The sequence below is a fragment of the Hyaena hyaena genome, unplaced genomic scaffold (assembly GCF_003009895.1).
Source record: "Hyaena hyaena isolate Hyena2069 unplaced genomic scaffold, ASM300989v1 scaffold_525, whole genome shotgun sequence".
NCBI classification, from domain to species: Eukaryota; Metazoa; Chordata; class Mammalia; order Carnivora; family Hyaenidae; genus Hyaena; species Hyaena hyaena.
The window spans coordinates 1,132,822-1,144,654 of record NW_024081157.1 but is presented as its reverse complement, the minus strand read 5'-3'; the positions used below and the strand labels follow the sequence as shown (position 1 = coordinate 1,144,654).

Here is an 11,833-nt window from a genome sequence, read left to right as displayed (position 1 = left end):
TCAGCACCCCCTCCGGCCCCCGGCTTAGAGAACCCCAGGTTAGCAGGAGGGACTTCAAGGCATCTCAACCCAAGACAGCTTCGGACCCAAGGAAGGGTCTGTCCACGTGGGGAAGGTACAGCAGAAGAACCGGTGTGCAGTGGGGGAGGGGGGCCAGCTGTTCGGGGCAGACCCTTCCTGGTCGGTAAGTCCCGCTCAGGGAGAAGACAGAACTCTTGCTTCTGGTGAGGCGTGCCTTCCGCCAAGGCTGTAACAGGCCAGGTCGTCCCCCCGGGGGGTTGTGCAGGAGACCCCCTGCCCCCTTGCAGGAGTTTGGAACCTGACCTATCCCTCAGCTCAGTGGCCGAGGCACCCGAGGCTCAAAGCTGTAGTGTCACTCCAGGCCAGTATGCGGGACCGGGGCATTGTGACCTCAGCTGTTTTGTACACAGATAGGTGGCCGTCCTCCCTCACCTTGGCCTGTAATCTACATAGGACAGTGGCCTGGTCACAGGGGCCCGTGTGGGAAGGTTGGGAAGTTAAAGAACACTCTGGCCTCCTCCATCATGTCGGCCAAGAGGGTGGAACTGAAGAAGTCAAGCCTGGTAAAGGAGAAACATTGGCTGGACAATGTGGGGCCGCTTTGAGTCCTCACTGAAGGGAGGTGTAGGGTGGGCGTAGGGGGACACAGAGAACTTTCTGGTGAATGCTCGGCTCTTCCCTCTCCATTCTAAGCATGAGGTGGCCTTTGAGCCTGGAAGGGGGCTGGGATTCATCCCTGGCCGTGGGGTGGGAAGGAAGGAGGCCTCTGCCGACTCCCTTTGGGACGAGGAGCCATGTAATACCCACACCACCTCCAAGCACCCCCGGGGCCACGCCTCCGGGCCAGGCCGGTGCCAGGCCTGCGTCCGCGGGCACATCTGAGGCACACAAGCACCTTATTAGATAATGTGATGAGTTCCCCCAATTTGCAGATGAGGAAGGGAGGCGTGGAGGGAGTAGATAGCCTGCCCGGGCGGCACAGGTAGGGGACAAGCAGGCTGAGACCCGATTGCAAGTCAGTCTGTCCCTGAGGCCTGAACTAATCCACGGCTCCCATAAAGTCATCTTCTAGTACGTTCCCGGCTCAGGCCCCCCAGCAGGGAGAGGGCTGCCTGGTGCCTGGGCAGGTGCGTGTTCAGAAAAGGAAGAGAACACGACAAAGTTTGGGTTGTCTTGAATCAGGTCTTTGGGAGGGGGTGGGCTACGCGGGCCCGAGCTCGGGGGCAGCTGGACAGGCAGGACTGGTTAGGGGGGCCCTTGCTGAGGAGGCTGGTGCCATCCCCCAGCCCTGGCACCCGACAGGAGCACTGCCAAACTCCTCTCTCTACAGAACAAGGACTACAGGGCCGTGTGCCTGGAATTGAAGCCCCAGCTGACCAAAGTAAGAAGCTTTTGTGAGGCCATGCCGGCAGCCAGGCCTGAGACCCGTGGGGAGGTGACTTGGAGCCAGGGGTCATTCGCTGTTCCTGGCAGCCGAGACCTGTCCCAGGTGCTGGGGGAGACACTGAGAGAGAGAGAGACAAGCTCTCTGCTCTCGCAGAACTTCACACTTGCAGTGACCTGATACAGAAACCAACAAGGAAAATTCGGTAGTGGTACCTGCTAGGCAGAGAACTGAAATAGGGAGGTCTGACAGGGTAGCTGCTGGGCCCAGGGGTTCGGGAAAGGCCCCAGGCTGGGCTGGGAGCTGAAGCCACGGCCACAGAAGGGCTGAGGAAGGGCAGTGGGGGGGGGGGGGGAAGGAGCATGGTCGTTCAGGGGCCAGGAAGGGTGGCGGCGTGACGAGCTCAGAGCAGAGCAGATGGTGGAGCTTGCGGTGCAGGCGGGGCTGCCGGCTCTCACCCCTGCCCTGGCCCGAAAGGAGGAACAGAAACTTGGGAAGATCTCTTCTGCCTCACCCACCCCACACCCGCGACGTCCGACGTTCTGTGTTTCTGTTTTCAACCAACAGAGCTATGACTACAAAGGACTTAAACAAGAAGGGCTGGTTGCCAAACCAGGAGGGACACAGGAGCTGAGGGTAGGTGGGGCGGCCCCGGCGGCCGGCCGCTCCGTGGTGGGTACACGGCTGGGGTCTGTGGTTCTGCTCCGGGCCCGGGGCCTCATCCCCTTCCATTCTGTTCTGTCCTAAGTCTTCGTTTTGAAGTAATTTCAGACTTATGGAAAATTTTCAAAAACACTGTACAATGAATTCTAGTACATCCTTCACTCAGATTTCCCAAATGTTGGCATTTGATGATTCTCTCTCTCCCCCCTCCCTCCCTCTCTCTCTATGTATTCACACACACATACGTATAATGTTCTCTGAATCATCTGAGAGCATGTTTCTCTCAAATTTCAGTGCCTATTGCCCTAAAAACAAGAACGGCCTGTTACACAATGAGCAAAATATCAAAACCAGGACACGAACATTGATTCAGTCCTAATTGTATCAATTATTCTAATTTTATCAGTTATTCCACTTGCACCTTTCACGACGAAAGAGCCTGGGAGCCAGTCCAGGACCACACACTGCGGTGAGGCTCCGCGCCTCTCTAGTTGCCTTTCGTCTGGAATAGCTCTCCAACCTTGGTTTTGGGGACATTGTCATTTAGGAGGATTATAGGTCATTTATCTTGTAGACTGGCCCTTCATGTGGAGGTCTGAGGTTTCCTGGTGACCAGATGCAGCTATGCATTTTGGGGGGTGACGTTACAGAAGTGAAGGTGTCCCCTTCAGGGCATCATATCGGGAGGCACGGGCTATCTATATGGGCCACAGCATCCTTTCTTTTCTTCCTGGCGGGAGGCAGCTCTCTGTTCCTCCTTATTAGCAATGCCCCAGGATCTTTCCCTTCCGTCCCAGACTTTGCCTTACTCCTTCTCTTCCCTATTTTATTTCCTCAGAATGAACTCAGGGAGGTGAGGGAAGAGCTCAAGGAAAAAATGGATGAGATCAAACAGGTAACAGGATGAGACCTTTCAGGACATGGAAGGAAAGGGTGCCTTCCAGGAAAATGCACTGGCTGACTTCAGATCACAAGGGGAATCAGGAATTGCATGGAAAAAGCATCCGCCTGGCTCAGCCCGCGCCCCTCCAGTGTTTCAGTGCTGAGCCGCTTAGGGTAGCAATGCCTCGTCTTGTCTGATGCTTAACCCCAGGTTTTGAATGACAAGAACTCTCTAAGGCATCACATTGAGGAGTAGGGGGTATAGCCCCAGTGACAGAGTGGGAGGGGCTGACCAGGACGTGGGGGAAGTCAGGGGCCAATTCCATTCTCCTTCCTCCTCTTTCCGGAGCAAGCCACAGAGCAGGAACGCTCTTGCTGCTTTGCTGGAACCGCCGATCTCGTGCGTAGGGTGAGAGGGAAGGCTGAAGAAAGAAGGTGTGACTAAAGCTGTGGTCTGAGCCCCACAAGGAAACCTTGTAGCAGCCAGATCTAAGCCCCCCCGAGGCTGCTGCTGCTGGTGACTTCATGGTACATGCGCCCTAGTGCCTTCATAGACTCCTTGGGAAGAAAGGGGCTTTAATTGGCCACCACAAGTCCGTTCCTTGCGTTTTATCCAAGAAGCAGCTGATGCCCTTTGTTTAAAATGCCCCAGAGGTGACTCCACATTCAGTAATATGTGCCGTACCTTTCTTCTCCATTAGATAAAGGGTGTAATGGACAAGGATTTTGATAAACTCCAGGAATTCGTGGAGATTATGAAGGTAAGCATTTACTGAGTGCCTCCCATGGGCCAGTACCCCTCTGGGAATTACGGAAGGAGACTGCACAGGAAACTGCCCTGTAGTTGCTTACCATCTAGCAGAAGACCCAAACTCTATGGCAAGGGAGAAGTAAATAACAAGGAAGTACCGAGTTCCATGACAACTGGCTGTCCGTTTATCAGGAGCCTGGAGAATGAGTCATGAATGTGGCGTTGGGGTAACCACACAAAGCCTTACAGAGAAGGTGAATCTTCCTGTGAGCTTTGAAGGCTACATGGGAAACTCTAACCAAAAGCCCAGTAAGATGAGTTTTGAACTCAACAATTACTAAGAGGAACACCTAGACTCTAGAATAGTGGCTCTCAGGGTGCCTGGGTGGCTCAATCAGTTGAGCATCCTACTTCAGCTCAGGTCATGATCTCGTTTGTGGGTTCGAGCCCTGCATCGGGCTCTATGCTGACAGAGCCTGGAGCCTGTTTCAGATTCTGTCTCCCCTCTCCTTGCCCCTCCCCCACTCGCGTGCTTTCTCTCTCTCTGTCTCAAAAATAAACATTAAAGAAAATGTTTAGAATAGTGGTTCTCAAACCTTGATGTGTAGGGGGCTTAGATCCTTGAATTTCTCTCACGTTGCCCAAGTGAAAATTTGAGAACTACTGATATAGAAGGATAAATAGGCAAAGCAGATATCTTAAAATTTTTAAGAGTTATAAAAGGGCAGCACCCCTACCAGATATATAAAATTCATGTAAAACCACAATAATCTTGTGTAGATAACCAGTCATATGAACAAAAGCAGTGTATATAACCCTGTATCAACCTCTGCCGAGGATACACAGGATTTTAAACCTCTGTATACTCAGGCCTGGTCAGATGAACTGAGTAAAAATCTCCAGAGGGGGGCGCAGTTCCTTCAAACTCTTAAAACTGATGCTGATGCTTTCCCCTGGATAAGAACCGCATCCTACACACCTTAGCAGTAGTTTTTAATCTTGCCTGCATATTGCCCGCACCTGTACTGTGGCTTTGACCTTATACCCAAGCTGCACCCCATAATGCAGGTCCAGGCATCAGTAGCTTTTAAAGATCACTAGGTGATTCCCTTGTACCCTGAAGTTTTGGGCAGCACAACTCTGTACATTTTAGAAGGCAATAAAGATGATTTTTCAAATGTTGGAAAAGATAATGTATTCATATTAAGAATCTTGATTATATGAAGAAGAACTTAATTCACCTAACACTGTAAAACTGAAATGGTCCTTAAAGTGAATTTAAATGATAAAAACCAATAAGAATAAGTTATATATAAATATTTAACTGTAGGGTCTAAAAAAATACAACAGAAGAAATCATTAAGGAAATGTTGATATATTTAATAATATAAAAAATTTTTAAATGATAACAGCAAAGCACCGTATACAGAATTAAGAAGCAAACAGTTTGGGGGAAGTAATTTTCCACAAATAGGATAAACACTGATAAATGGTTTTTTATCTGTAACGTTTAAATCTCACACTAATCAATAAGGACTAAAATGGAAAATGGGCACAGGGTATGAACAAACAATACACAGAAGAGAATACAACTAAAATACAGTAAATATATTGAAAAGGTTTACCTCATGAATAATCAATGAAATGCCAAATGAAAACAATACTTCAGTCATTGTCACATTCAAATAGGCAAACCTTTTATTTATGACACTTATAGAACAGGGCAGGAATGCTCTTATGCTGCTGATCAAAGTATAGTTTTGTACAAAACTGGAAAGGAATTAGACAATAGGTATCAAAAAATATCAAACTGCTTGACCTATTAGTTTCATTTCCCAGAATTTAGCCTATGAAGATAATCAGAAATACTAGCATGGGTATCTGTAAAAAGATATTCATCACATGATTATATATAACAGCAAAAATTTGCAAACCACAATTTTCAACAGTAGAAGAATAGCCAAATAAATTATGGTATATCCATGGAATGAAAATTAGGAACTACTGGAGAAAATGTTTCTGGGCGCACCTGCCTGGCTCAGTCGGTAGAACATGTGTCTCATATGAGTTCTAAGCCCACATTGGGGGTTATGAGTTCAAGGCCCACACTGGGCATGGAACTTACTTAAAAATAATTGGGGCACCTGGGTGACTCAGTCAATTAAGCATCTGACTCTTGGTTTGGCTCAGATCATGATCTCATGGTTCATGAGTTCGAACCTTGCATCGGGCTCCACGCTGACACTATGGAGCCCTCTTCGGATTCCCTCTCTCTCCCTCTCTCTCTGCCCCTCCCCCATTCACTCTCTCTTTCTGTCTCTCTCTCAAAAATAAATAAATAAACTTTAAAAAATTTCAGTTAAGAGCAATGCCATGATTGGGTTAGATGTTAACATTAAGGGGAAACTGAATGAAAGGTATATGGGAACGCTTTCTACTATCTTTGCAACTTTCAGTAAAGCCCAAACTATTTTGATATAAAAAGCTTATTTAAAAAAAAAGAGAATGCTTATAGTGAGAAGGAAGAAAGCAAGATACAATCTATATAGGCTGATCTCAGTTAAGTGGGGGAAAAAATAGCAAAGTAAATATTTAGAAAAAAGACTGAAAAGAAATACACCAAAGGGGTTAATAAGGGTCATTGCTCGGTGATGAGATTAATTTGCTTTTATATTCCTCTATATTGTCCATATTTTCTACAAAGGGCATGTGTTATCTCTACGTTAAAATGCAGACACAGTAATGTTTTGTCAGTGGGCAGGACTGGGTATGGGAAGGCACAGAGGAGGCTATTTTGGGACTGGGAACAGCTTGCACACAGCGTGGAAGCAGGAAGAACGTGAAGTGGATCACGGTCAGTGGGGAGATCAGTCATGAAAGTGGGATCATCTGGGAAAACTGTGAGAAATAAGCTGGAGTGGGCACAAAGGCGGTGGATAATGAAGGCTTTTGAAAGACAGGCGGACAGGTTGGGACTTGGTTGTGTAAGCAGTAAGAGGCCTCTGGAGATTTTTAATCAAAGAACATGCTAGAAGCAGCACTTCAGAACGGCTGAGCGGGCAGCTGTTTGCAAGGTGGGTGGGGAGGGGGGCGGTGAGTAGGGGTGGGGGCCGTCTGGAGCTAGACTATCAGTCAGGAAGCTACATCCCTGCTCAAGATGAGGAGCACTGGACCAGGTGTAGGAACAGAAGGGAAACGATAAACCCGAAAGGTGCACCGAAGGAAAAATAACATTCTTGGTGGTTGACCCAACACAGAGAATGAAGGAGAAGCAAGCGTCCATGACCCCACCAGGCAATCTGGACAGTTAGAAGAAAGTGATGACGATGGCAGGGACAGTTGGCAAACAGATTGAGAAGAGAAAACGAGGAGATCACTTCGGGACATGAATTTGAAGTCATAGTGACACTTCTAAGAATAAGAGACATACTGACTCTGATTTTTTGAGACCAGCGGCCATTTTCCCATCAAGGATATTTTCACTCTATTTATGAATATGGATATTTTATTCAAGATGTATATCACCACTTAAAAATGCTTTTCAAGAAGGGGGGGCACCTGGGTGGCTAGGTCGGTTAAACGTCCTGCTTCGGCTCAGGTCGTGATCTCACGGTTTGTGAGTTCGAGCCCCTCATCAGGCTCTGTGCTGTCAGTACAGAGCCTGCTTCAGATTCTGCATCCCCCTCCCCCTCTGCCTCTCCCTCTCCCACTGCCCCTCCCCAGCACACATACATTCTCTCTCTCAAAAATAAACATTAAAAAAAATGAAGCTATTTTTTGAAATCATCTCTACCCATACAGTATAATTCCTTGATCAGTTTTCTACCACCTTTCAGTAAACTTGTCCAATCTTTCATTTTTATTAGAATTATTTTCCTTGAAGCAAATTATTTTTCACGTGGATTTTATAATGTTCAAGCCAACCCTGTTTGTGTCCATAACAGATGCTGTTGATGATATCTGCCATCTTAGACATTCTTTGATGACCACTGTTTCTTTTTTTTTTATTGATTTTTTAATTTACATCCAAGTTAGCTAGCATATAGTGCAACAATGATTTCAGGAGTAGATTCCTTAAGGCCCCTCACCCATTTAGCCCATCCCCCCTCCCCCAACCCCACCAACAACCCTCTGTTTGTTCTCTATATTTAAGGGTCTCTTATGTTTTGTCCCCCTCCCTGTTTTTATATTATTTTTGCTTCCCTTCCCTTATGTTCCTCTGTTTTGTATCTTAAAGTCCTCAGGAGTGAGGTGATGACCACTGTTTCTATTCCAATGTCTCTGAGTCAAATTTTACAGATCTAAACTTGCCAAGAAGATTTTACTATTCTTTCGGGTCTTAGTAAATAATAAACGTGAGGGGCCCGTGGCACTAATGTCAGTTTTATGCTGACCATTCCTGCCAGAAATCGGATAAAAGATGAAGCAGACGCACATGTGCAGAATCCAGGTGCCCGGCAGGGGCCAAAACATTGGAAACAAAAGTGCCTTTGCAGGGAAAAGTCACAAGATTCGTCTTCCCGCGTCCGTCATTGTCTAGGCATCGAGCCAAAGCGAGAGCATAATGGTCTCATCCAGGTGTGGGCTCAGGTGAAAGGCTTCCTATCCTCGGACTCATCTGGAAACGTTGGATGAGCCCCTAATGACCCTGCCTGTGCTTTGGCCTCATGCTGGAACGGGGGAGGGGAAAGGGAGAGGTGGCATGTGTCACCCAAGGCCGGTGAGGATTCCCGAGCAGGTAAGACGCTGAGGTGATCTCTGAGGGGTTGGCAGAGAGAGACAAGAGAAAAGGGTTTCAGAAGCCCTTCAGGATGATAATGCTAAGCTTTGATTTTCCCTTGAAGGAAATGCAGAAGGATATGGACGAGAAGATGGATGTTTTAATAAATATACAAAAGGGCAGCAAGCTGTAAGTGTGACCTGCACCCATCCCTCCTCATCCCTAAAGAATCTCCTCCCTTCACTTTGCTAAGTGTCCTCGGGCTCAGAGGACCCTCAGACTCTTCAAGGACCTGCTTTGGTTTCTCTTCTCCCAATGGCTTGGATGTCAAGGCTCTCCATGGCCACGCACACTGTGGTTGTCTCCCTGTCATGTTGGAAATTGTTCCCCAACTCTGCCCTTCCCTAACCCCCGCCCCCAGACCCCTTAGAAGAAGGCCAAAGGAGCCCCAGGAACTGAAGCTGACGGCAAAGACCGACACAGACCCACAGCTCCGGCTCAAGAAAATGGATGGAGTCGACGGCACACCACTTACTCTTCACAGGAGGATGATGGCACTTCAAAAACCCAAAAAGGACCCACTGGATTCCCTTCAGCAATGCGGGGCCTGCTGTGTAAGTGGAGCCTTACCCCCTGCCCTGCGCTGGTGCCACAGCCCTGACTCCTGCCTTCCCCTGACTGGCCTGGGCCCTCTCGCTCCCTCACCTCCTGCTGTAGAGGGACGGGTTCCTCCCCTCCGCTGGCCCCAGATGCCTCCCCAGCCCAGACCCCTCCCTGGGGACTTGCCCTCTGAGCCTGGGGAGATTCCCCAGCCGTGACCAAGTCCGCCTCAACACTGGAAGTGCCGGCTTGCCAAGCGCCACCGTCTTGTTCTGCCCTTTCCGCTAGCAAGACCCGATGAGGTGCCCAGCAGGCTGGCCATCTTGGACCAGGGAAAAATGATCATTCTTGTGCCGTTTCTGTCCTCTGCAGGAAAAATGTTTGTTGTGTGCCCAAAAGAACAACTACAATCAAGGGTAGGTAGACCCACACGGGAAGTCCTTGTCCCAGTCAGGGGCCCCATCATCCCAAAGGCCAAGTGCTCAGGCTGTTATTTGCCTCCAGTCTCACCCACGGTTGTGAGACGCTGCCCCCGACCTCATCTACTCAGGCGTAGAGGACATGCACGAGGCAGGGGGACCCGGGTCCCCCAGCCCAGAGCCTGCAGCCCAGACGCCCCCTCAGGGAGGGGAGCCTCTCCAGCAGCTGAGCTGACCCTGCCTCAGGTTCTGCCTTTCTCTTCATCCAGCAGAAAACTTCCGTGCCATGCCTGGGCACCCTTTTCATCATTGGCATCTGGAGCTGCTTTCTGATGTATCTGTGCTTCAAGTCCTTCATCGGGGAAGATGTGTTTCCAACCTAGAGCCACCGCAGAGCCCACCGGCGGCCCCGGGCCTTCCTCTCTGCTCCTTGAGCTGCGCGGTGAAGGCGTGCGGCCCCCTGACCACCCCGCCCCAGGCCTCCTCCCACCCGGAGATTAAAACCTTCACTTTAAAGCCAAAGCAGTATCGTGGTTTTGAATATCGGCCCCAAGCTTCAGTGTGCCAGAATGTCACTTTTTTGGTTCCAAATCCCTGTATTTTGGACTTCAAGCCCTCTTCCTGTTTCCTGTTGGATTGTGGGAAATTCTATCTTGGTCATTCTCAGGGCCTTTCCCCCACCAACACTCTGTGTGGTTGCAGGAGAGACCTCCGCTGTCCTGTACCGGTACCCCTGGGTCTGCAACTCCTGCCTGTGTGCATGGTGGGGGGACCCAAGAGTCTTGGGGACCCCCAGGCCCAGGGTCTAGCTTGCTCTGCTTCCTTCTGAGGTCTTGTCATAAGCAGCGCTCAGGGCCCCACTGCTCACGGGAACTTGGTTCCCTTTGCGGGCTCTGGCGATCCACCCTCCTACCCTCCTGAGGGTCTCCTGTCCCCCCCCCCAAAAGGAGACCTATCTCTGAGGTTTTGCAGAGGCCTCAGGCCTTTACAAAGGTGGGGATGAGCCAGTGACCTTCAACTGCTCCCCTCTCTGTCCTGCCCCAAATCTCACTGGGCAGCTATTACCTCTGCGGCCTCCCCTCTCTTTTGATGTGAGACCTTTACAGAACCAGGCAAGATGGAGGGAGGTGGGGGGTGGGGATGGCCCTGAGAATGACCAAGATAGAATAGAAAGATACAGAGGAAAATAGTATCTCATTAAACTCTCCCGTCATGAGTGTGATTCTTTGGGTTTAGTTTAATGGAGGTAGAATTAATAGGATTCCATGTTTTATTTCACACCAGCTTGCTTTCTTCTTCTTCTTTTAAATGTTTATTTATTTTTGAAAGAGAGGGAGGGAGACAGAGCATGAGCTGGGGGTGGGAGGGTGCAGAAAGAAAGGGAGACACAGAATCTGAAGCAGGCTCCAGGCTCCAGGCTCCCAGCTGTCAGCACAGAGCCCGAAGTGGGACCCGAACGCACGAACGAGATCATGGCCTGAGCCAAAGTCAGAGGGATAACTAACTGAGCCACCAGGGGCCCCTCACACCAACATTCTTGTTTCATCTCCTTGCTAGGTGGGCTGCTTGCACTTGTAGTCAGACTAGTGAATAACTGACCAAGTTCACGGCTACATAGTAGTGAGAGATGTATTGGGCTTCTGACTTATATTTAACAAACAAACAAAAACCAAAACAAAACTTAAGCCTTGCCCTCAAGAAGCTTATAGCTTTAAAAGGAGACATGGTAAACATGTATATTAAAAAATATGGACCATATGACAAGGACAAAATCGTAGCATGTGATGAAAGCAGAAGTGAGTTAGAAATGACGGAAAGGAGAAGGGTGGATGTGGACTGTGCTCATTTCCTATTGCTGCAGTAACAAATTACCACACAGCTAATGGCTTAAGACAACACAAGGTGGGGGCCACCTGGGTGGCTCAGTCGGTTAAGCGTCCGACTTTGGCTCAGGTCATGATCTTGTGGTTCACGGGTTTGAGCCCTGCATCAGGCTCTGTGCTGACAGCTCTTTCTCTCTCAAAAATAAATTAAAAAAAAAATTAAAAACAACAACAACACAAGATGGGTCCAAGATGGGTCCAAAATGGGTCTCACGGGGCTAATATCAAGATGTTGGTGGGCTTGCATTCCTTCTGGAGGCTCCAGGGGAGAATCTGCTGGTGTTTCGGCTCCTAGAGGCTTTCTGCGTCCCTTGGCACACGGCCCCTTCCATGTTCAAAGGCAGCAACGGCCAGCTGCGCCTCTCTCATTCTGTGTCATGCTGATCCTGATTCTTCTTCTGCTACCTCTTTCCACTTTTAAGGGCCCTTGTGATTATGCCGGGCCCACCTGGATAATCATGAGGCTAATAATTACCTTAAAGTAATAAGTCACTTAAAGGTCAGCTAATG

At 49.1% G+C, this 11,833-nt stretch overlaps 1 protein-coding gene across 5 annotated transcripts; it reads left to right on the top strand.

The window, feature by feature from the left end:
- The first annotated feature begins 447 nt into the window (after positions 1-447).
- On the top strand, positions 448-9,962 carry TEX35 (testis expressed 35). Of its 5 annotated transcripts, none has more exons than XM_039255403.1 (9): positions 448-584; positions 1,352-1,510; positions 1,973-2,041; positions 2,907-2,963; positions 3,652-3,711; positions 8,546-8,610; positions 8,843-9,035; positions 9,394-9,437; positions 9,713-9,962. In XM_039255403.1, exons 1-9 carry the CDS (start codon positions 546-548, stop codon positions 9,771-9,773), a joined length of 747 nt encoding a protein of 248 aa, XP_039111334.1. In that variant the 5' UTR covers positions 448-545; the 3' UTR covers positions 9,774-9,962. The 5 variants fall into 5 exon arrangements, with proteins under 5 accessions (XP_039111334.1, XP_039111333.1, XP_039111335.1 ...); XM_039255402.1 differs by having other exon boundaries at positions 9,710-9,962; XM_039255404.1 differs by lacking the exon at positions 9,394-9,437 and having other exon boundaries at positions 1,352-1,402; positions 9,710-9,962.
- The last annotated feature ends 1,871 nt before the right edge of the window (positions 9,963-11,833 follow it).

Bases quoted from the DNA above. Each gene is read 5' to 3' on its own strand.
- TEX35 (XM_039255400.1), top strand. From the start codon at position 546: ATGTCGGCCAAGAGGGTGGAACTGAAGAAGTCAAGCCTG. The intron at 2,042-2,906 runs GTAGGTGGGGCG...TTATTTCCTCAG, and splicing joins GAGGGACACAGGAGCTGAGG to AATGAACTCAGGGAGGTGAG. The intron at 8,611-8,842 runs GTAAGTGTGACC...CCCCGCCCCCAG, and splicing joins ATACAAAAGGGCAGCAAGCT to ACCCCTTAGAAGAAGGCCAA.